General features: G+C 38.1%; 1 protein-coding gene and 1 non-coding gene across 2 annotated transcripts; both read right to left on the bottom strand.

The window, feature by feature from the left end:
• Window positions 1-1,746: 1,746 nt before the first annotated feature.
• On the bottom strand, window positions 1,747-2,484 carry LOC127119708 (protein BRICK 1). The gene is made up of 2 exons (NM_001427392.1): window positions 2,230-2,484; window positions 1,747-2,121 (listed from the first exon to the last, which is right to left on the bottom strand). Exons 1-2 carry the CDS (start codon window positions 2,360-2,362, stop codon window positions 1,997-1,999), a joined length of 258 nt encoding a protein of 85 aa, NP_001414321.1. The 5' UTR covers window positions 2,363-2,484; the 3' UTR covers window positions 1,747-1,996.
• Window positions 2,485-7,094: 4,610 nt separating this feature from the next.
• On the bottom strand, window positions 7,095-7,201 carry LOC127124241 (small nucleolar RNA R71). The gene has a single exon (XR_007803860.1). It is a non-coding gene; the product is annotated as a small nucleolar RNA R71 (small nucleolar RNA).
• Window positions 7,202-23,846: the final 16,645 nt, after the last annotated feature.

The following is a 23,846-nucleotide window of genomic DNA, read 5'->3' as shown; positions in this document are numbered from 1 at the left end:
TTGCCATGCTTTTAGATACAATTTCATAGAAAATATTTAGCAAAGAAATTAATTTGAAACCATTAATCCTCTTCTCTTAAAATATGTTCCCAAAATGTCCATTTCTCCGTTGTATAGGGCAAGATTGACTATTTATTATAGAGCAAAATTTTCAATTGGCTTGAAGTGTATACCAACATTTGAATAAACGTTCTAGTATTGGATTGGATGGGAGTGGGACCATGCAGAGCGACAAGAAATTTTGAGTGATGCTTGATTCAGCCAAAGGTTTTTCTCTTTTAAATTCTGCGTATCATTTCAGATAAAGTAAAAATAAATTTTAGTAAATATTTATTTATCCACATCTGAATTTGACAAACAATTCATACAATCTTGGTACTCATTTCTTCAACCTCTTCTCCCTTAAATATGCGGCTTATTTTGAGAGATAAAACAACGAGTTAAAGACAGTACAGAAAGAAAGACTAGAAGGTCACATAAGAAATCATAACTGATTAGAATGTAAGCCTGAACTCTGCAGGTACAGTAAAGCGGTAATATAGTTTTCCCCTGAGAAAAAATTGACCTACACAACCATATTGAACTACTGATTATTGAGATTGATTTATTTTTTCAATTAAGTTTTTTGCAATTCCGTGTTTGGGGGGATTGCAGTCAATCTGACTTTTGATGTTAAAGTACTCTACATTATAAACTACGGTGTTTCTTCCTTGTTGAATTGGTTCCTTAAACAGAATGAAATAAGGAGAATGAGAACTTGAACAAGCTAAAAAGAGGGAGAAAGAAGATTATGGTAGCATGTGGTAAACAAGTTAGACCAATAGGAACATTGCATGTAGTTTGTTATATGCCAGTCAAATGAGATTAAGCAGAGAACCTAAGCAACAGAAGATAGTTGATAGGGAATCGAGTATTATAGAGACTAGAGTGCTTGGATTCTGATCACACGGTATCAAAATTAGTGATTGGCATCTCAAAACAGGCCACCTATGAAGGGGCTGACTAGAAAAAGGCCGGGTTACGTGTCGTATAGTGCAGTAGCCAAACCCAATGTAAAGTTCTTAAAAAGTTGAATTGCTCGAGTGATGAGTTGTTTAATTTCTACCACACAAAGTTAAGAACTCCAAATTTATTCTATCATTGGAGATGCTATTACTCACCATTAATATGAAAAAATGTCAAATTCATGAGTGGGGATATGGTATATATCATCAAATTAGTGTGTAATCTACTATGATCGATTTCATCCAAATAAAGAAATCCAGAATTTGCACAACGATATTCCTTATTCCGTATAAAAAGGAAGGCACCGAAGGTGTACTACAACTTTCATCCATTGATGCGTTCTTGCCTTTACTACAACTAAGATGACACATGTGGACCTCAAGTGATTGATTCAGGCATATTAGTATGTCCCAAATGAAACGAAGGTAGCACAAGAATCGAGAGTATGTACACTTAAAACGTACAGCTTATCCATGTACCATGAAAACACAAGGATGCATTTGAAAGGGAGTGAAGTCTAATTTGGATGAACCTCAGACCTTAGGAGAACTTCCCAGTTAAAATAAATTTTTAGTTCCTTTACTGATAGAAAAGTAATTATAAGCTTATAGATATTCATGAGGAAGTTAAACAAGAGAACTTAAGAAGAGATCTAGAAGGTGATTTTGACTACTTCAAAACTCATAACTATTGCAATAATTTTTCCATAAGTGCTTTAAGAGATTTTTACTCGAATTAGCTCTAAGTTGAAAAACAATATTACATGATAAAAATATAATAAGTGCAACAATTGCATTTATGAGACACAAGATAAACAGCCCACATAAGAATAACCCAATAAATTGCAAATCAAGACAAAACAAACAAAGCATGATTACACTAATTAAACAGATAAACTTTCGATTTAGAATACTCCATTCAGATTATACATTATACAGGTATGGTAGAGAGATCTTACTAGAAAGATGAATTACATGATTCACTATACACATCAAGTTGCAAAAAGAGAAGGGTTAGCTGAAGCATTTCCAACTTGAACTTCAAGTAATTCCAAACGCCGCTCCAATACATCAAGTTTCTCATTCAACGATGCTAACTTACTCTTTGTTGTAGCCTCTGAAACAACAACAACAACAACCCCATCAAAAACAGAGATAAAATTTCAATTAGCAACCAAAATGGGTCAAAGAAAAACACAAACTTGAGATGATTTAGATGTGTTACCGAATTGAACAAGGAAATCGAAGAGACGGCGAACATTGAGGGAAATGTGAGAGATGAATTCACGATTTTCCCAATCGGCTTGAACTGCGATTCCGACGTTTACTGCGTTTGTTATTCCTCCTGCACGTGCCATCCCTTTGTTGTTTGAGTTCAGATCCAATGTAGATTTTGATTGAACTGGTTTTTTTTCCTTTTTTTTCTTCCACTTTCAACTTTCAATGCTACTTTACTTTTGAGGACTTTTTTTGAACTTTGTTTAACTTTTGATGTTTAATTAGAGCTTCTTTTTTTTTGTCAAATGCCTTTAAAAGTTTAATTAATTATTGTTCATGTGTTTAGTTAATTAAGATGTTGTTTAATTAATTAAGATGTCTTACTATTTTGATAGAGTTTAATCAATTAAGGATAGTGAAAAAACCCACTAAAGAAAAGCATAGTCGGAGTTATAAAGTTAGGTGTGAAATACTAAATTTACTTGCACCATCACATCAAAGTAAATAAAGGAAATGAGGCATCCGGAACAACGGAAATCCTTTAATTAATACTTCCTCCGTTTCTTTATAAGTGTCACTTTCTTGCAAAAAAATTTGTTTCTTTTTAATTGTCACTTACAAAGTTCAAGGGAGTATTAATTGCAGTTTTGTCAAAATTACCCCTAGATAATGATTACAGAAAGAGAAAAAGTAAAGTGAATGTAATAAATAATTAAGGGTATTATAGGTAAAAGAAGAATTATTGTTTGAAAAGTAACAATAATGATTAGCTTCCTTGGTATGTGTAAAAAATCAAAAAATGACACTTAAAAAATAACGGAGGGAGTATATAAGAAACATATCATGATCATTATATAAATTTTCATCACTAAAAAAATAGACACACTCCTTTTTTTAAGGTAAAATTTGTCAATGCACAACTATTACATTAAATATTATTAGTGTTGTTAAGAAATTGAAATCACATTAAGATCTTGGATAATGATTCAGCGCAAGAGAAAAAAAATTGATTATTTTGTTTGATTAAGTTGATCTAGAGAGTGAATCTCTAATTCACTATATTTCTAAATTGTTAAAAGAATTACAAGATGTGTCGCAAGAAAATAGATTTTAAAATTCTGAATAACAACACGTATCTTTTTATCCAAGTGGCTTGCAATCTCTCCAATTTTCAATGTATGAATTACACAAATCTAAAGTGTTTCTCTAACCCATTTGATAATTCTAAAGATCACTAAACTTCAAGAATAAAATCCTAAGAATTTCTACCCTTTCTTCTTATTAGAATTTCTACACCTTATACAACTTGCACTTATTAATGAGAGACAATCATATTTATAAGTGATAAAATCCTAAAGATTTAATATGGGACTAAAACATGACATATCACTAAACAAATCTGTGAAACTAATTGAACTGGCTTAATACTCAAGAACCGCTCAGACCCCTGTCCGACGATCAATCATCAACCATCATCCAACCACCACCCGTCAGGCCATTATTATTTAGACCTTTGAATCTATGTTACCCCATCGGGGCACTGCCAGATCTCAAGAGCATTCGATGAACCTTCATCATCTTCAAACAAACATAGGAAATTGTAGCATCTCATGAAGAAGTTATTAGAGAAACCTTAAATTCATTAACCAAAGATTCATGTAGAAATCCATGCAATGATTTATGCAAAGCTTGGTCGAAAGTTCATCAGATGATTCACATAAGTATCTCTTAGGAGATCAACTAAGGAATCAGACGAACATGTGTGCTTTAAAGCTACTTGTGAAGAAGATGACAAAAAGATAACATCTCTGGCTTATTGCTAATATGTAAATTAAGTGTTAAGCTTAGTAAGAAAAGTGACAAATTAGAAAGAAACATCGTGGACTTTAAGATCATATTAAATTTCTTGAAAATAGTAATGAAATGCTTGGAAATGAATTAACTGATTTTAGAAGCCAATCGTTAAATGAAATTCGTAGTTTGCATGAAACTCTGGGTAAATTTACTAAGGGCAAAGAAAATTTAGATTTGATCTTATCAAATCAAAAGGCCTTATATAATAAAACTGGATTAGGTTATTAACTTAATAAATCGTTTATCAGTATTTTCCACGCTAAGAAGAAGACCAATCATCCTAATTATAAATGCAATTATTATCATAGGTTTGGTCATTTAGAACCATTATATTTTTCTAAAATGCATGAATTAAGATGGTTTAAAGGGGATGACTCATGACATCTTAAATTCACTTAGGTTAAAGGACCTAAAAAGATTTGGATACCAAAAACAAAAATAAAATTTATTTTGCAAGAATGTTTTGCAGCTTCAAGGGCTTAAATGTAATTAAAGAGAAGTTATGCAAAGCATAAGTCTGAAGATTCCATCAGAAAAAAATGATTTTTTCGGATCTTGTTGGTTAAGGAAGTCTTTGAAAAGTATTTTTGGTGAAAGATCCTTAAGAGATATCACTCTCAATAAGGAATGATGTTTTGGAGACCTCTTGTATCAATCGATTGAGAGAGATGGAATTTCTTCAAGTTTGTATGATCTCTTTAAAGGGGATAATCTTAAGAGGATCCTGTGTTTTTGAGATAAAATACTTGATAGGAAATAAACTTGATAATGCGATAATACATCGTATATTTGCCTTGATTTACACTCAAAAATCATAACACTTTCATTTATATTTTGATTATTCCGCAAGTGTTCGAGTTATTTTTGCAGGTATTTCAATCCCTATGCTTAAATGAGCAAAGTATAGAAAAGGAAGGAAAAGAAGAAGAAACAGAAGAGAAAGCAGCAGAAAAATAGAAAAACAGAGAACACAAACTTTGTGGATGTGACGACCGTCACAAAGCATGTCACGACCGGCACGCCCATCCTGTGACGACCGTCACAGGCCCATCACGAACGTCATGCGGCCAAAATCAACGCCTTGAAATAGTCAACAGAAGTGATCCAACAGGCCTAAATTCTCGTGGTTCAGCCACTTGCCCATGATTTTCTCACTCAACCAAGTCATCCTTGTTTCTCTCAACTGCCAAGACCTAATGGGGGATATAAAAAGACGGAAGTTGGAAACCTACGGGGACGCTTAGTTTTTCTCTTGGAAGCCAGCTTTAAAGACCTTTTTCTCTCTGCATTTTTTCACAGCAATTCTATTTTGTCTTTTACTTTTCTTCAGCAACATTAATTTTCTTTTACCGTTCAAAGTTTGATTTTCCCCTTTTCCTTTCCGCCTTTCATTTAGCCAAAGTAGTAGTTTCCTACACTGGGGAACTACTACAATTTATTTAATTTAGTTTAAGTCATTATTTCGAAGAGGCAGAATCCTACCGACCTGTGGAGGACTGCTCAAGTACTTCAAGATTCGGCGTATTCTATTAATCCAATTTCCAGGTTTTTATTCAATTGATATTGCTTTATTATTATTGTAATCATGTCTGTTTTATCGTTGATCTGTTTATGTTCGTCTGTGTTTGCGTTGTTTAACATGTCCGGCTAAACTACCGGTATCGGTATGTAACAATTTAATTAGACGGGATTTAATAATAATCGGTGTAAAACTTCTTTCCTCAAACAATCTTTTTGGCTGTGGTTTTTAATTTAAATTTAATTAACTTTGTCACAAGAGTGAAAAGATATTTAATACGATTTTGCCACGAGAGTGAGAAATTAACTAAGGTGAGAACCAACAATTGCGAGAGCGTGAGGGTCGAACTGGATAGTAAAAACTAGGCATTGATTTTAAAAACAGCGAGAGAATTTTAAAAGCAATTAGAACTTATTTATTTTCAAAAAGTATTTTTAACTTCAAATGGGACAGCGAGAGCGTACATTCTGACTTAAAGGTATAGTCTGAATCAACAATCACGAGAGTGTGAGATAAAGCCTTTTAAATAAGTATTTTCTACTGAAAGATATTTGGTACTTAAATTATACACCGGTGACTTATCGAATCCCTGGCGATTAATGTGTTGCATACTGATATCCTTCTACTAAAATTTTCTTAAAACTTAACTTCCCTTAGATTTAATTTTCTTCAACCAAACTTCTAAAAACCATTCCCTTAGCTAAACATAGTAACGTCGGTAGCATTAGTTTGACCATCGGTCCCTGTGGGTTCGATATCTTTTAAAACTAAAACGACTGGACTGTGCACTTGCAGTCAAGTACCCGATAGACTATATTCTATATACAGTCAGGAGACGTATCATGTTTTTGGCGCCGTTGTCGGGGAGTTGATTTAGTCAAATAGTGTGATTCTTTCGTTGCACGGTATAGACTAAGGTAAAAACTAATCTCATTTCCCTTATTTCCCCCGATTGTATGCCAAGTACTCGCTCACAAGGCGATAACTTAGCATCACCAATCGTTGAATTAGAGCGTTTCTTATATTTAAGACGTCGAATACTAGAGTACCAACAAAGGTACAATATTCCCGATATCTTCTTTCCTACTGTTGAACCAGTTGAAAAACCAACTATGGCTGCAGTAGATCCACAGAATCGTCCTCTTAAGTTCTACGCTACCCCGTCCCAACAAGAACCCCACAACAACATTGCTGCCCCTGCTATCAATCGAAACGATTTCGAGTTGAAACCCTCATTATTATCAGTCGTCCAACAACATCAATTTGCTGGAAATCCTACGGACGACCCTAATGAACATTTGACCAAGTTTGTGCAGTACGCAGACACTGTGAAGGCGAATGGTGTATCTCAATATGCGATAAGACTACGCCTCTTTCCTTTCTCACTAAGAGACAGAGCTTGGGCTTGGTTGCAATCCTTGCCATCCAACTCAGTTACAACATGGGAAGAACTGAAGAACGTCTTCTTATCCCGATATTTTCCGCCAAGCAAAACTGTAATGCTGAGAGCTCAAATCAACGGATTTCGGCAAAAAGATGTAGAATCTCTCTACGACGCGTGGGAGAGATACAAAGACATGATGAGGATATGTCCACATCACAGTCTCAAAGACTGGGTGATCATTCACACATTTTATAATGGGCTTTTGTATAACACAAGACTGACAATAGACGCTGCCGCGGGCGGTGCACTTATGGACAAGCCATACAACGAAGCTTATCAACTCATTGAAAACATGGCCCAAAACCATTGCCAATGGGGAGGTGAAAGAACTCCAGTAGAAAAGTCCCAAACAAAAAGTGGAATGTACGAAATCAGTAGCCTTTACCACGTCCATGCAAAAGTAGATGCCCTTGTTCAAAACTTAGACAACTTGACCATACCACCCGCAGCCACCGTGGCTGTCATGACTCCAAACTGTGAGTTATGTGGAACTCCTGGACACACTGCACCAGAATGTTAGATATTAGCAGGAGTCCCAACCGATCAAGTGAATTACGCACAAGGAAATCCTTATTCGAATACCTACAACCCAGGTTGGAAAAATCATCCTAACTTTTCATATAAGAATAACAACGCCCTGTATGCACTTGGCCAAGCACCCGTTGTTCCGCCTGGATATCAAAATCCAACTAATAATGCTCCTAACATGCCTAAGAAGTCCAACCTTGAACTAATGATGGAAAGCTTCATAGCTACCCAAGCTCAGACAAACAAAGACTTCTTGAACCAAAACATACATACTAGCGAGCAACTTAAACAATTAGCGAGCAAAGTAGACGCCTTAGCCACCTTGTAAGACCCTAATTTTGACCCTAAGATCCCTCATGGCATCATATCATTTGCTCATTGCATTGCCTCAAGGATCATAGCATGTGTGGCTCCTTAACCCTTGGGTTGGGACTTGTGTGAGTTGGTTTGAGACCACCAAGCATACTTGCATTGTATATTATTTATTTTCTTATTTTGTTTACTAACCAAAAGCACAAAAATATGTCACTAACCTCTTTTTTTTGAAGCTTAAGTGATCATGTGATCCCCTGCTCCTAAGAGGCTCCTATGCTCAATGAATTGGCCAGATGAAGATGAGAACAAGCATGAAAATGGTCCAAAAAGTTCCTAATCATCATATATGTCTCCCAAGTATTTCAATTTGCAAATTTGATCAAGATAACCCAAAAGGCTTGAGGATTGTTTCCCAAGGAAACCCTAATTCAACTATGCATTGGTTGTGCCTTGCTCATGAAGTAACCTCAACCTATGATCAAATTCAATCAAGGGAAGTTATTTCATTCATTATTTTATGCATATATGAGCCTATGTTAGTGTCCCCATTCACTCATTCATCAAGATTTGAAGTTTGGCCTTGAGAAGTTGACCAGTCAAGTCATCTGACCAAACTGAGATCCATTGAGACATAACTTTTGATATGTTTGTCAAATGAAGATTATCCCAAGAGAAAAAATGTTATTAAGAACCATATGTACAACTTTCATGTTCATAAAAAATACATTTTAAACTTGGAAGGTCATCATTCATTTCAAAATATTATAGGTCATTTTGACTGAAACCCTAATTTTAGGTCAACTTCCCAAGGACCTAACTTCCTTATTTTTTATGATTTTGAGGTTATACAAATTGAATTGGAAAGCTTAAGATGTCTACTTCAAATGTTATGTTGGACAAAATTTCATAATCCTAAAAGAAACACGTGTGATAAAACAAAACATTATAGGTCACTTTGAACCAAAACCATTGAATTTTGAAAATGTCCAACTTCAAGTGCCCATAACTTTATCATTAAAAATCCAAATGATGCAAAAATTCAGTCTAAATTGATCATCTCGAAAAGATATACAATTTTGATGTTGGAGGTTTTTCCATTTGAGGATTTCATCATTGAAACAGAAGGGCTTGAAGTTGATCACTTTTGGCAAAAAAAATTCAAAGGAAACCTAGACATGTTTTGTACCTCAAACTTCAAAGCCAATTTTCATAATTTTCCAAACTCCAAATGGATTTTTGTCCAACATAGCTTTTGTTCCTTATGTCAAGAAATTTCCAACCATTACTCACATGACCATGTTTGGGTTTTCCATGTGTGATTTTCGAAGGGCTTAATGTTTATGATCAATTATGCAATTCACATTGAAACTTGAAATTCAAGCAAATGCCAGACCTTGTGCATGTCCATTTCATTTCATAATGGTCTCAGCTTGCATTTCTATCCACTTTTGGGCCTCACATGCGCCTGTACAGGCCCATGCATGGAGGACCCAAAGTTCATGCACACGAGCATTTCATTACCTTGCCTCAAGCTCAACTATAAATACATGTGCTTGCTCATTCAAAAATCAACCTCAAGGTGATCTGAAACCCTGCTGAATTGGAAACCCAACCTCACTCAAAGCAATTTCAGTTTTCAATTTCTCAATTTCAAGCTTGAATTTCAACATTCTTAGTTGATCTTCAAGTCTTAATTCCTTAGCCTTGCATCCTCATTACCTCAAGATCACATTGGAATCAAAAGCTTAAAGAGATCGTGTTGTTTAAAGCTGCACTTCAAAGGTATATCACTCAACTATTTTGATCTAGATCTTGTTCTACAATGTGAATTACTTGCATTTGAACTATTTTCTGAAGTCCTCGAGCAAGAGGCAGGCCAGTGGTGGTCTTAATTTCATGAATTGAGACATTTCAGTTTGTACACCTTGATTTTCAAGCTCAGATTTCTCATCCAATAGAGACTTTGAGGAAAATCCAAGGTTACAGGGGTGATGTACATCACCCCAACTTCATTTTGGTACCATTGTTTTGCATTTTCATTAAGGTTGAAAACCATGCGCGTGGTGGCCGGAGTTTGTTCTCTGGCCGGAGAAGATGGTGGTTTCCACCACCATCCCCACGTGGGAGCATCATGTCCATCAGATCTTGTGGAAACGTTTTAATCCTGGCCATGTGTTATGTTTACTTATTTTAAATCCTCATGTGGCGCGCTTGACCAAGGCCTTTCGTGCACCATCGCTTCTGGACCGCTTGATAACGCCATGTTAATAAATGAATCAGATCCAAGCGCTCCTGATTTTCCTATTTTCTATTTTTCAATTTTAATTTCTTTTAATTTCAAAAATTCATAACTATTTTATTTGAAGTTACAAAAATATGAGACCAACACCAAAAAATTTCTTGAAAAATCTAGTTTCATATTCTGATTTTTAATTATTTTTGTGACTTCATATAATATTTTTTGTGAAATATTTTGTTTTTAATTCATTTTAAATACTTTTTGATATCTGAAAAATCCAAAAATATTTTCTTAACACATATGGATCATGATAAGTCTATGAAAAATGGTCTCATCAATTTCTCAATTGATTTGAGATTTATTTGAGATTTTAAATCATTTGTGTTATTTTTTCATTATTTTTAATTGATTATTAATAGTTTCTATTTTCAAAAATTGTTGAGAAAATTTGTCAAACTTTGTTTGACCATGTTAGACCTATGAGAATTTAATTGGACTTGTTTAACTTGATTTGAATTGAATTTGAGGTTCGATCATATTTTGTCCATTTTAATTTTGCATTTATTTTAATACCAAAAAAATATGTTTGACTTGTTGACTTATAATCTTCATTTCTCTTCTGGTTTATATTGGTTAATGTTGATTTGATTCACTTTTGACCAATTGTGTTTGACATTTGAATGTTCTTTCCATTTCATTTCATCTTCATCTTATTTCTTTTTATTTTGGCCAATGAGTTAATGTCTTATGGTTAGTCTTGACATATGAGAGGCTTAACCTGCTTTGATCCAAATCAAACTCAACTTGATCCATGATCAAGTGAGTTGCTTTGTGTCCAAGATAGGTTGCTTCTTGGTCAAGTAAAAAACCTAAAGTCCATACAAGGCATTCCTCTTTTCTTTTGACATGGCAAGTTGTAGGAGCTTGGCTTACTAGTCATGATCTCTAACTTGTGTTTATTTGCCTATAGTTTTATTGACCGGCCTCAGATAGGTGTGACTACTATATTAGTCCACTTACGATTGCTTAACATAGCGCTAAATTGTCTTATGACACACTAACATTAACTACTAATTACTAACTTTAATTTGAGTATTTAATTTCTTGCAATTTACTTTAATGCAATTTATTTTCTTGCTCATTTATTCATATTGCCTTTTCACTTTGCTCACTTGAGCACATACTTTATGTTTATGCCATTTTTCTTTTGCTCATTTGAGCTCATTATTGTATATAAATATATTGTTGCCTTGTGTTTGCTTTGTATTTGTTTGTGTGAATCCAATGCAAAAGGAGAAAGGAATTAGAATTAGGACCTTACCTATGCTTAAAGGAGTTCAAGAGCAACTAGGTCTCATGCCTTTAGAATGCTAAATTGGTTGAAGAGCAACTAGGCTTCATGCCTTTAGAATGCTAAAATCTAAGAGTTGACTTCAAAGGACTTCCTTTCCAAAACTTATTCTTTGTCCATTCCTCTTATGGTGTTGTGAACTTTTTGATGTTTGCTCTTGTGTGATAGGGATTCCATCTTGAGATAGTAAGAAGGACCATTGTCATGAGTAGCCAAGTTATGAGAGACAAGCCAAATGGAGATCCTAGGAGCTTGAATGTATATTTGTTTTGATTACTTGTTGCTTGCTAAGTCCAAAGGAAAGGAGCATCTTGAATCATCTCTATGATTTCAAGAAAAAGGAACTCCAAGGGTTTTATCTCTTCTCTCATCTTTGTATGCTTTAGGACTAACCCTTCTCTTCTTCTCTCCACTCTAACCCAAGCCAAACTCATTTTGTGCAAACTTTGACATTATTTTCAAACTAGAAACCTAGGCCTTATGCCTTTGATTTTTTCAAACTCTTTTCATCAATACTCATTGTGAATAAACATTAATTCAACCTTGACTTCATTTTGTAAATAAGTCTAACTTGTAAATATAACCCACTTCAAGTTGATTTTGTGGTTCCAATGGCCACCTTTGTTAAAACTTTTCATAAACATTAGCCATAGGTTTGAGTTATCATAGTGGTTGATGTAAACCTCACCTTATCCTTAGTGATTGGATTATAAGTCTTCCATACTTATTATAGGGTTAACCCCTCACTAGTATGTTGAAGCCCTCCTCACATGGTGGATTGTTGGTTTAGGTTGAGTTTTCTCCCTTTGATAACAAAAGACCTTAAGGCTTTTGATCAAATCAATTCACCAATCTTTGAGACTTTTACCCCGAACTACGAGGTTTTGATCCTACCTTTGTGATGGTACGTAGGCAATGGGTTCATCCATTCAAACAACAAATTTGTAAATATAATCTATTCTTTTCCCATCTCCCCAATCTTTTGCACATATTTTCACAAATACCAACCTACAATACAAATTTGCAAAAAGTGGTTCCCTTAGAGTACTAAGGATGTTTTGGGTGCTTAAAACCTTCCCATTTCATAACCAACCCCCTTACCTAGATCTCTGACATTTTTATTAGTTTTTAATTTGATAAAACTTCTTACTTGGCTTTTGTTCGCTTTTTAGCCTTTCCTTTGGACAAATAAAAGTGCGGTGGCGACTCGAATTGTATGCTTACTTTTGATTTAGTCAATAAATCTAAAGGTAACGAATACCCCGCTACAAAAAAGTGGCGACTCTGCTGGGGAGCTATGTTTCCTAGTGGGTTTAGCCTATTTTTTGCTTGTTGTATTGTATGTTTATATTTATTTGTGACATATTTTTGTGCAAATTTGGGATGGCTGTATTGTTTGTAATGTATGAATTGTTTGATATACTAATTGCTTGTGTGCTTGGTGGTCTCTTGTGAGATGAGTTCTATACCCGAACTCGAGTGCACTTATGATAGGAGAATGGCATAGTCTTGTTGACTTGTGTGGAGTTATTCCTTATCAAGTTGACTTGCAAGCCCATTCACTTGGTGGAGGTCTTGTTGGGATCAATAATGTCACACGAGTAGTCATGGTTAGGCATTACTCTTTCCAATATAAACCTTAGAAGCCAAGGACCTTAGATTACCTAGCCCATCTTGGCCTATTTTAGGATGTAGTGCGAAGATCATTCAAGTGTAAGATTTGATACGATTGTTACGCGGTACTACACTCATAAGAGTCCCTCTTGAGAATATTTTTGGAGAACGAGTGGCCGTTTTATCCGATAATATCTGAAAGATGAGATGATGACTATGGGGACCTTTTTAGAACATGATTGTCAGGTTTAACCATAGTACACTCCCTTTGGGTGGTTCTTAACCGAGACTCCATGCTCGTGACTTACAACAAACCCTTAATTCGCGGTTGATCCATTCTCGTATATCCTCAATATCAATGGAACTTGGGTGTTGATAAGGTGTAAACCATAATCCACCAAAATGGATGATTGATATTGACGATGACTTGAGCCATCCCGTGACCTTTGGGTGGTGTGACTTGCTTGATCCTTGAGTGTAATTGTTTCATCCATGCATTCATGCATTCATTTGCATCCATATCATCAACAAGAAAATTTTCAAGGAACTTAAGAGGTCTATTTGCAAATTTTCAGATATGGACAAGCAAAGAAGGAATACGAAGAAGTACAATTTCAGACAACCCGACTTGAAAGAGTTAAGGAGTTTGGCATTTTATGTATTAAAGTCACTGGAGTTTAAAGCTCGCCATGGGAAGCTCTTGTCTATTCTTTCTACTCAGTTGGATGAAGGTCTGATGAGTGTGCTAGTGCAGTTCTATGATCCTCTGTACCGTTGCTTCACTTTTCCAGATTTCCAGCTTTTGCCTACACTTGAGGAGTATGCCTATCTTGTGGGTATACCTATCTTGGATCAGTTGTCGTTCAGTGGATTGGAGAGGTTTCCTTCTTCCCAAGAGATTGCTGACTTGCTTCACATAGATGTATCTGAGATTGATGCTCATATGACTACCAAAGGTGGAATTCAAGGTCTCCCATCTGATTTTCTCATTGCCCAAGCTACCTTGTTTGGGAAGGCCATGAGTGAGGACGCCTTTGAAGCCATATTTGTACTTCTCATCTATGGGCTAGTGTTATTCCCCAACATCGACAACTTTGTGGATGTGAATGCTATTAGGATTTCTCTTCTCTTAATTCCGTTCTGACTCTGTTGGGTGACACTTATTTCTCTTTGCATATGAGGAATGCAAACGGTGGTGGATCCATTGTGTGCTGCCTGCCTCTGTTGTACAAGTGGTTTATGTCGCACTTGTCTCAGACGCTCGCCTTCAAGGAGGACAAGGGACGTCTACGGTGGTCTACGAGACTCATGTCTCTCACAAATGATGATATCTTTTGGTATAACCGTGTGTATGATGGTGTCCAGATTATTGACTCTTGTGGTGATTTCTCCAATGTGCCTCTTCTTGGTACATATGGTGGAATTAACTACAACCCTATTTTGGATCGCCGTCAGCTTGGGTTCCCCTTGAAGGATAAACCTAACAACATTCTGTTGGAAGGTGTGTTCTTTCAAGAGGGTAAAGATCCCCAGAACTTGAAGGGCGGAATGGTTCGCGCCTGGCGCAAAGTTCATAGGAAGGGAAGGAAAGAGCTTGGTCCGAAGAACTGTATTGCTTTGGAACCCTACACCTCTTGGGTGAGGAAGAGAGCTCTTGAGTACCGCATGCCATATGACTATCCGAGACCTACCCCTATGGTTATGGTTGGGCCTTCGACCCTCCCTAACCAAGGAGTAGAGGAGTTGAGAGATAAAGACCGTTCGCGTGCATGGGTTCGTGAGCGAGTGGAACTTCTTCAGCAGCTTAGAGATAAGGATGCCGTGATAGAATTTTTGGAGCATCAGGTTATTGATGAGCCTGATGACGTGGTTACTTCTCTTCTTCCTCAGTCATCCAGGTTTTGGAAGAGGAAGTATGATCGACTCGCCAAGGAGAAGGCCGATATGGAAGCAGCTTATGAGAGAGAGGTGAAGAGGCTTCATGCAGCTTATCTTCCAGTCTCGAGAGCTTTGGACGATTGTTTCTAGGGCTCCATAGGATGTTTATTCTCCTTTCCTTTTGAATTGTATTTGGTTACCAAAATTGTACTACTTCATTGGTGTAAAAAATTTTCCAAATATTATTGCTATGAGTATTCCATATATGTCTTAAAAGATTAATATTTTCAAATATTTGCAGATAGATCTCTATAAAGTTCCTCAAATAAAAACAAATCATATGCATAAACATTGCATGCGTCATATGCATAAGCAGGTTTTGTTCAGCACAGTGGTCTAACTTTTTGCTCTTCATTTATTTTGAAGACAAGCTGACGCACCGGTATAACACAAGAGTCAATCTTCCAAGACTAATGGAGCATTTAGAGCAAGAGAACTGAGAACTGAAGGACGATATAGCTAGGCTGACTGCCATGATGGAGTCAGTATTGGCTGCTCAGAGCTAATCGTCGCCAACTCCTGCAACTCCTCCCGCGAGGACGGTTATTTCAGAGATAGCTTCTTCAACTGTGCCTGCTGCGATAGCCCATTTTGTGCCTACTATGCCAGCCGGATTCCCCTGGGGAATGCCCACCAATTTTGTGCCTGAGGGTTTTGCTCCTACTCTCGCTTCTCTGTCGGCATCTAGCCCGGTCCTTTCTGTGCCACCTCCCGTTGTGCACACCTTGCCAAGAGTTGAAGACACCATCTATCATTCTGAGCCATCTGAGGGCCCAAATGTTTATGAAAAGAAGGACGAAATGAAAGACTAATTCCTTGAGTTGTGCAAGGAACTGAAGACTCTGAGGGGTAAGGACCTCTTCGGTAAGAGTGCTGCTGAGTTGTGCCTCGTGCCCAACGTGAAAATCCCTATCAAATTCAAAGTGCCTGACTTTGAGAAATAAAAGGGAAATACATGCCCACTCATCCATCTTGTGATGTATGCTCGCAAGATATCAACACAAATAGACAACGATCAACTTCTTATCCACTACTTCCAAGACAGCCTATCTGGTGCTACTCTCCGGTGGTACATGGGTCTGGAGAGTTCGTCCGCTCTTTCAATGATCTTTGTGAGGCCTTCGTCAAGCAATATAAATATAATATGGATATGGCTCCTGATAGGGACCAGATGAGGGCAATGTCCCAGAAAGAGAAGGAGACTTTCAAAGAGTACGCCCAGAGATGGCGCGAGTTGGCAGCTCAGATAGTGCCACCTCAGGAGGAGAAAGAAATGACAAAGATCTTTTTGAAGACTTTGAGTTCTTTTTACTATGAGAAGATGATCGCCAGTGCTCCCACGGACTTCACCGAAATGGTGAATATGGGAATGAGACTGGAAGAGGGAGTCCGTGAAGGACGTTTGTCCAGGGGAGATAGTTCTTCAGCAAAGAGATATGGGAGTTTTACGAAGAAGAAGGAGGGAGAGACGCATGATGTATCCTCCCATATCAAGAGAAGACCCTCTGTGAAGAGGAAGAACATGCGTCCTGCCGTTAGCCAACACCAGGTGGCTCATATAGCACCTGCCTTTACAGAAGTTCATCAGCAGCAACAACAACAACAATATCAACAACAACATCGTCCACAACAACAGGCCTACCAACCTCGAAACAATAGTAACACCAGCACCAACTACGATAGGAAGAGGGTCACTTTTGATCCAATTACGATGTCATATGCTGAACTCTATCCTTCTATGATCGATAGAAAATTAATTACTCCACGAGACCCTCCCGCTGTACCGACCAATCCTCAGTGGTGGTACAAGCCTGAACTTCACTGTGTATATCATTTCGGTGCTCCCAGACATGACGTGGAAAATTGTTATCCCTTGAAGACCAAGGTGCAAGACCTTGTGAGAAGTGGGATTTTGTTTTTCGAGGACGTAGGTCCTAATGTGAAGAAGAACCCATTGCCCGAGCATGGGAAAGCTGCTGTGAATATGGTTCAGGGTTGCCCTGGAAAATATAAAGTCATGTATGTTAATGATATCAGGCAATCTTTGGTCGAGATGCACATGATATAGTCATTATGAGCATGACCATGATAGGTGCCAGGTGTGCACTATCAATGAAAGAGGATGCCGACAAGTTAGAAAGGACATCCAAGAGATGCTGGATCAGGGTATGATTGAGATACTTCAGAATCGTAATGAGGACGAAGTTGATGTTATAACCCATGTGTTTAATATTCCTGAACCTGTTGTCATCAAGTATGATGGCAGCAAGAAGAAGGTTTCTCCAGCTCTTGTAATCAAGCTAACGGGTCTTGTCCCGTACTCATCAGACAAGGTTGTTCCCTACAGATATAACGCAGTTATGTTATAAGATGGGAAGGAGGTGTCGTTGCCCTCCACCTCTGTTGTGAGTATCTAAGATGTTAGTGGTGTGACCCATAGTGGTCGTGTTTTCTCGGCGCAGCCGAAACCCCACGAAGATGTTGTGAGAAGAGCTGTGGTTAATCCTCCCGGTCCCGTGGGGACTTCTTTTTCTAATCCTGCTGTGAAGGGTGTTGACCCTGTTGTTGATAAATCTGTAAAAGCTCCTGTCCTGGTTGGCCAGCATAGCATTTTGAAGGACGACTGTAATGAGATGCTAAGGCTCATCAAGAGGAGCGAATACAATGTTGTTGATCAGCTGCTACAAACACCGTCAAAGATATATGTCTTATCTTTGCCGATGAATTCTGAGCCACACTGCGAAGCACTGCAGAGGGTGTTGGACGTGGCATATGTGGATCACGATGTCACAATAGAACAGTTTGATAGCATCGTTGCAAACATAACCGCTTGCAACAATTTGAGCTTCTGTGATGTTGATCTTCCCGAGGAGGGAAAAGACCATAATTTGGCTCTACACATTTCTATGAACTGCAAGGACGATGCCTTATCCAATGTGTTGGTGGACACAGGATCATCGCTTAATGTGTTGCCAAAATCCACTCTGGATAAACTTTCTTATCAAGGGCCTCCCATGAGGCAGAGTGGAGTGGTTGTGAAAGCTTTTGATGGATCGAGAAAAACTGTGATCGGTGAAGTAGAGCTCCCGATCAAGATTGGACCTGGTGATTTCCAGATCACTTTCCAGGTCATGGATATCCATCCATCATACAACTGTTTCCTTGGCAGACCATGGATTCACGAGGCAGGCGCCGTGACATCCACCCCACACCAGAAGTTAAAGTTTATGAAAAACAAAAAGTTGGTGGTGATAGGGGGAGAGAAGGCTCTCTTGGTTAGCCACTTATCTTCCTTTTCCTACATAGATGTTGAGGATGAGGTTAGAACTCCGTTCCAAGCCTTGTCTATTGTTGAGCCTTCAAGGAAAGGACCTTCTTCATTTGCTTCCTACAATGATGCTAAGTTGGCCATTGAGCATGGTGCAACTACTGGTTTGGGGAAAATGATCAAGTTGGAAGATAACAAATCCTGAGTTGGCATAGGGTATTCCTCAGGTGTTTCGAATGAGCGTGGGATGTTCCAGAGTGGAGGATTTATCCATACTATTGAAGATCAAGAGGCTGCTGCCATAGTGGAAGATGATGAAGAGGAAGATCTTGGCAACTTTATCATCCTTGGAGGAACCTACAATAATTGGGTCGCTGTTGATGTTCCAACAGTTATCCACAAGTCCACGTAATGTGTTCATTTTGTTTGAAAACCCTTCTCCCATGCCAAAAGGAGAAGTGATTACATTGTTGGCATATTTGATTAATACAATGATATTCATTCAAAAATTACATGTTAAATGTCTGTTTTTCCAAATCATTTTCCCTTTTTGCTTTTTGCATGAAATTGGTGATCACCATAAAACCCTAAAAAAGGAAATAAAATCAATCTTTTCATCTGCGTAATGATTTGCCTTGTTTGAATTCTGAAATCTCTTTTATACTCAAAATCATTATGCAGGTTAATCAAACCCATTGAACATAATGATCCAACACCATCTCCCAACTTCGAGTTCCCTGTATTTGAGGCAGAAGAAGATGATGTTGAAGAGATTCCTGATAAGATTACCCGTCTGCTTGAGCACGAGGAGAAGATCATTCAGCCGCATCTTGAGAATCTGGAAACAATCAACTTGGGGTCTGAAAACTGCATTCGTGAAGTAAAGATTGGGGCACTCCTTGAAGAATTTGTGAAGAAGGGGTTGATTGAGTTGCTACGAGAATATGTCGAAGTATTTGCCTGGTCGTATGAAGACATGCCTGGTCTAGATACTGATATTGTGCAACATTTCCTACCTTTGAAGCCTGAGTGTGTGCCTGTGAAGCAAAAGCTCAGAAGAACTCATCCTGATATGGCAGTGAAGATTAAAGAAGAAGTTCATAAGCAAATTGATACGGGGTTTCTGGTGACTTCTACATATCCTCAATGGGTGGCCAATATTGTGTCAGTGCCTAAGAAAGATGGAAAAGTCTGAATGTGTGTAGACTATCGCGACTTGAATAAAGCTAGTCCAAAAGATGATTTCCTCTGTCACACATTGATATGTTGGTAGATAATACAGCTAAATTCAATGTCTTCTCATTTATGGATGGATTTTCCGGTTACAACCAGATTAAAATGGCACCCGAGGATATGGAGAAGACAACATTCATCACACCTTGGGGAACATTCTGTTATCGAGTGATGCCCTTCGATTTGAAGAACGCCGAAGCCACATATCAACGAGCTATGACTACCTTGTTTCATGATATGATGCACAAGGAGATCGAGGTATAGGTTGATGATATGATTGCGAAGTCGAAAATGGAAGTTGAACATGTAGAACACTTGTTGAAGCTTTTTCAGCGTTTTAGGAAGTACAAACTCCGCTTGAATCCGAACAAGTGTACATTTGGAGTCCGTTCCGGCAAGTTATTGGGCTTTATTGTCAGTGAAAGAGGTATTGAGGTTGATCCTGCCAAGGTCAAAGCAATACAAGAGATGCCTGCGCCTAAAACTGAGAAGCAAGTCCGAGGTTTTCTTGGCCGCTTGAATTACATTTCCAGATTTATATCCCACATGACTGCCACATGTGCGCCTATATTCAAGCTCCTCCGGAAAGATCAGCGTCATGATTGGACCGAGGATTTCCAGAAGGCCTTTGACAGTACTAAAGAGTATCTGTCTGAGCCTCCGATTCTGTCTCCGCCTGTTGAAGGGAGACCATTTATTATGTACTTAACTGTGCTTGATGATTCCATGGGTTGTGTATTGGGTCAGCAGGATGAGTCAGGGAAGAAAGAGTATATGATATACTACTTGAGTAAGAAGTTCACTAATTGTGAGTCTCGGTACTCAATGCTTGAGAAGACATGTTGTGCTTTGGCTTGGGCCGCTAAGCGTTTACCCCAATATATGTTGAATCATACAACTTGGTTGATATCCAAAATGGATCCAATCAAGTATATCTTTGAGAAGCCTGCTTTAACTGGGAGGATTGCCCGTTGGCAAATGTTGTTATCTGAGTATGATATTGAGTATCGAGCTCAAAAAGCTATTAAAGGTAGTATCTTGGCTGACCACTTGGCACATCAACCAATTGAAGATTACCAGTCTCTTCAGTACGACTTCCCTGATGAGGAGATTCTGTATTTGAAGATGCAAGATTGTGATGAGCCTACGCTCGATGAAGGGCCAGAGTCTAGTTCCAGATGGGGTATGGTGTTCGATGGTGCTGTTAATCAATATGGAAATGGTATTGGGGCAGTGATTATTACTCCTCAGGGCACACATTTTCCTTTTACAACAAGGCTAACTTTCAAATGCACGAATAATATGGCGGAGTATGAGGCCTGTATTATGGGTTTAGAAGAATGTATTGATCTTAGGATCAAACATCTTGACGTTTATGGTGATTCAGCCCTTGTTGTTAATCAGATTAAGGGTGAATGGGAGACGAATCAGCCTTGCCTCATCCCACACAGAGATTATGCGAGGAGGATTTCAACTTTCTTTACTAAGGTTGATTTCCATCATATTCCTCGAGATGAGAATCGGATGGTAGATACTTTTGCTACGCTTGCTTCGATGATTGTGGTGAACTATTGGAATGAAGTTCCCAATATCACTGTAATGCGCTTGGATAGACCAGCTCACGTGTTTGCAGTTGAAGAAGTGAAAGATGATAAGCCATGGTATTATGATATCAAGTGCTTTCTCCAGAGTCAGATTTACCCGCCTGGGGCATCTGTTAAAGACAAGAAGACTTTGAGGAGATTATCTGGTAGTTTCTACCTTAATGGCGATGTGCTTTATAAGAGGAACTTTGACATGGTTCTGCTCAGTTGCGTGGATAGACACGAAGCAGACCTGTTGATGACTAAAGTCTATGAGGATTCATTTGGTACTCATTCCAATGGACATGCTATGGCAAAGAAGATGTTGAGAGCAGACTACTACTGGCTGACAATGGAGTCTGACTGCTGCAAATATGTGAAGAAATGCCACAAGTGTCAGATTTATGCGGATAAGATTCATATTCCCCCAACACTTCTGAATGTTATCTCCTCACCATGGCCTTTCTCCATGTGGGGAATTGAGATGATTGGCATGATTGAGCCAAAGGCATCAAACGGTCACCGTTTTATTCTTGTAGCCATTGATTACTTCACCAAGTGGGTTGAAGCGGCATCATATGCGAATGTGACCGGGCAGATGGTTGTGAAGTTTATCAAGAACCAGCTTATATGTCGTTATGGTGTGCCAGACAAGATCATTACTGATAATGGGTCTAACTTGAACAACAAGATGATGAAAGAGCTGTGTAGCGAGTTCAAGATTGCACATCATAATTCTTCTCCTTATACATCCAAGATGAATGGGGTTATTGAAGTTGCTAACAAGAACATTAAGAAGATGGTTGTTACGTACAAAGATTGGCATGAGATGCTGCCATTTGCCTTGCATGGTTATCGTACATCTGTCCGCACTTTAACAGGGGCAACCCCTTTCTCTCTTGTATATGGCATGGAGGTTGTGCTCCCCGTGGAGGTTGAGATCCCATCAATGAGAGTCTTGATGGAAGCCAAGTTGACTGAGGCTGAATGGGTCCAGAGTCATTATGACCAGTTGAATTTGATTGAAGAGAAGAGATTAATTGCCATGTGCCATGGTCAGTTATATCAGCAAAGGATGAAGAAAACCTTTGATAAGAAGGCCAAGCCTCGTGTGTTCCGAGAAGGTGACCTTGTGCTCAAGAAAGTCTTGTCTTTCGCGCCCGATTCTAGGGGCAAGTGGACTCCAAACTATGAAGGTCCATATGTTGTTAAGAGAGCCTTTTCAGGCGGTGCTTTGATGCTCACAACTATGGATGCAGAGGATTTCACTCGTCCTGTGAATTCAGATGCAGTCAAGAAATACTTCGCCTAAAATAAAAACAGAATAGCTCGCTAAGTTGAAACCCCGAAAGGGCGACTTAGGCAAAAATGAGCGTCTCGGTGGATTGAAACCCCGAAAGGGCGGTCCAGGCAAAAGTTAGAGACATGAAAAATGAATATATATATATATATATATATATATATATATATATATATATATATATATATATATATCCCGCTAGATTGAGTACCTCACCCTGGGGCAATCTAGGCAAAAATTAGGGATTTGGCAAGTAACTGCATCCTGACAAGACTTTGTTCTATAACTGTCTTCTGTCAAAGATTCTCGATCAGTCATCGTCAACTGAAGCTTCAAATACATTGGATTCAGAGTTGGTGAAGAAATGGTCATTATGTTCAATGTAGCCTTTTTCCAATATATATCACCAATTTCAAATTTGTAAAGATCCATGGAGTCTCGCCGTTTGCAGACTACCATTCTATCAAATAAATTTGAGCCTTTATCCAATTCTTTACACTCTTATTTGTGTCTGTTCAACAAATGTTTGCATGTTTTAATTGATAAATATCATTGTTTTAAGCAAACGAAGTTTTCATAAACTGTTTTTAAACAAAGTGAACATTCACAAAGGACTAAAAAGGATAGTTGGGATGTCTTCAGTGCTCTCCCAAGGATAGTACGATTTCCAAAAGGTAAGACATTTGTTCATACTCTGGCATATTGGTATCCTCTTCATCATCTTTCAGGTTGTCTCCCTAGCGAGCGCAAAGAAGAGTGATGCATTCTCAACTCCCCAGAGAATCTGGAGTTTTGGCCTTGATCTTTTAGAGATGTGTATACTTCTATATCAGGCATTAGCATTTGTGTTTTATGAATTATATAGGTTTCATCTTTTATATGGACTGACCTAAAATCCCTTATAGATTGATAAAAGTTGATATGTGTAGCACCTCAAATTTGCACCTATCATTGTACATACATTTTCATATTAGGTCATAGCATATCATGGTCCACTGCATAGCATTGCATTGCCCCATTTGCCTCAAGTGCAAGCCAATCAAGAAATTAGGTCAAACTGATCAGGAGATCAGTCAACCAAGCAAGCAAGTGTGTTTCTCAAGGAGCCAAGGCCCTAGGTTTGGTCCAACATGTTCACATGACTTGGGGATCCATTTGAAGTGATTAGGTCAAAGATTGAAGGTTCAGAGGTCATCATTCAATGCACAGTCAGTCAGAAACCCTAAAAAGTCAAACTTGGTCAACTGTGATTGATTTTATGGTTTTGATGGATGGATTTGATTTGAGAGAGCTTATTCATGTCCAAATAGGCCTCATATATCATGGCAAACATCATCATTGAAGAATTTGAAACCAATCAGAAAATTTCCAAAAATAGAAACTGGACCTGTAATTTTAACTGCCAAAAATGGAAACTTCTTGATCCCAAACCTACATC

Source organism: Lathyrus oleraceus, chromosome 2, assembly GCF_024323335.1.
Source record: "Lathyrus oleraceus cultivar Zhongwan6 chromosome 2, CAAS_Psat_ZW6_1.0, whole genome shotgun sequence".
NCBI classification, from domain to species: domain Eukaryota; kingdom Viridiplantae; phylum Streptophyta; class Magnoliopsida; order Fabales; family Fabaceae; genus Lathyrus; species Lathyrus oleraceus.
The sequence above is the reverse complement of the archived record's forward strand: the minus strand, read 5'-3'. Positions and strand labels throughout refer to the sequence as shown.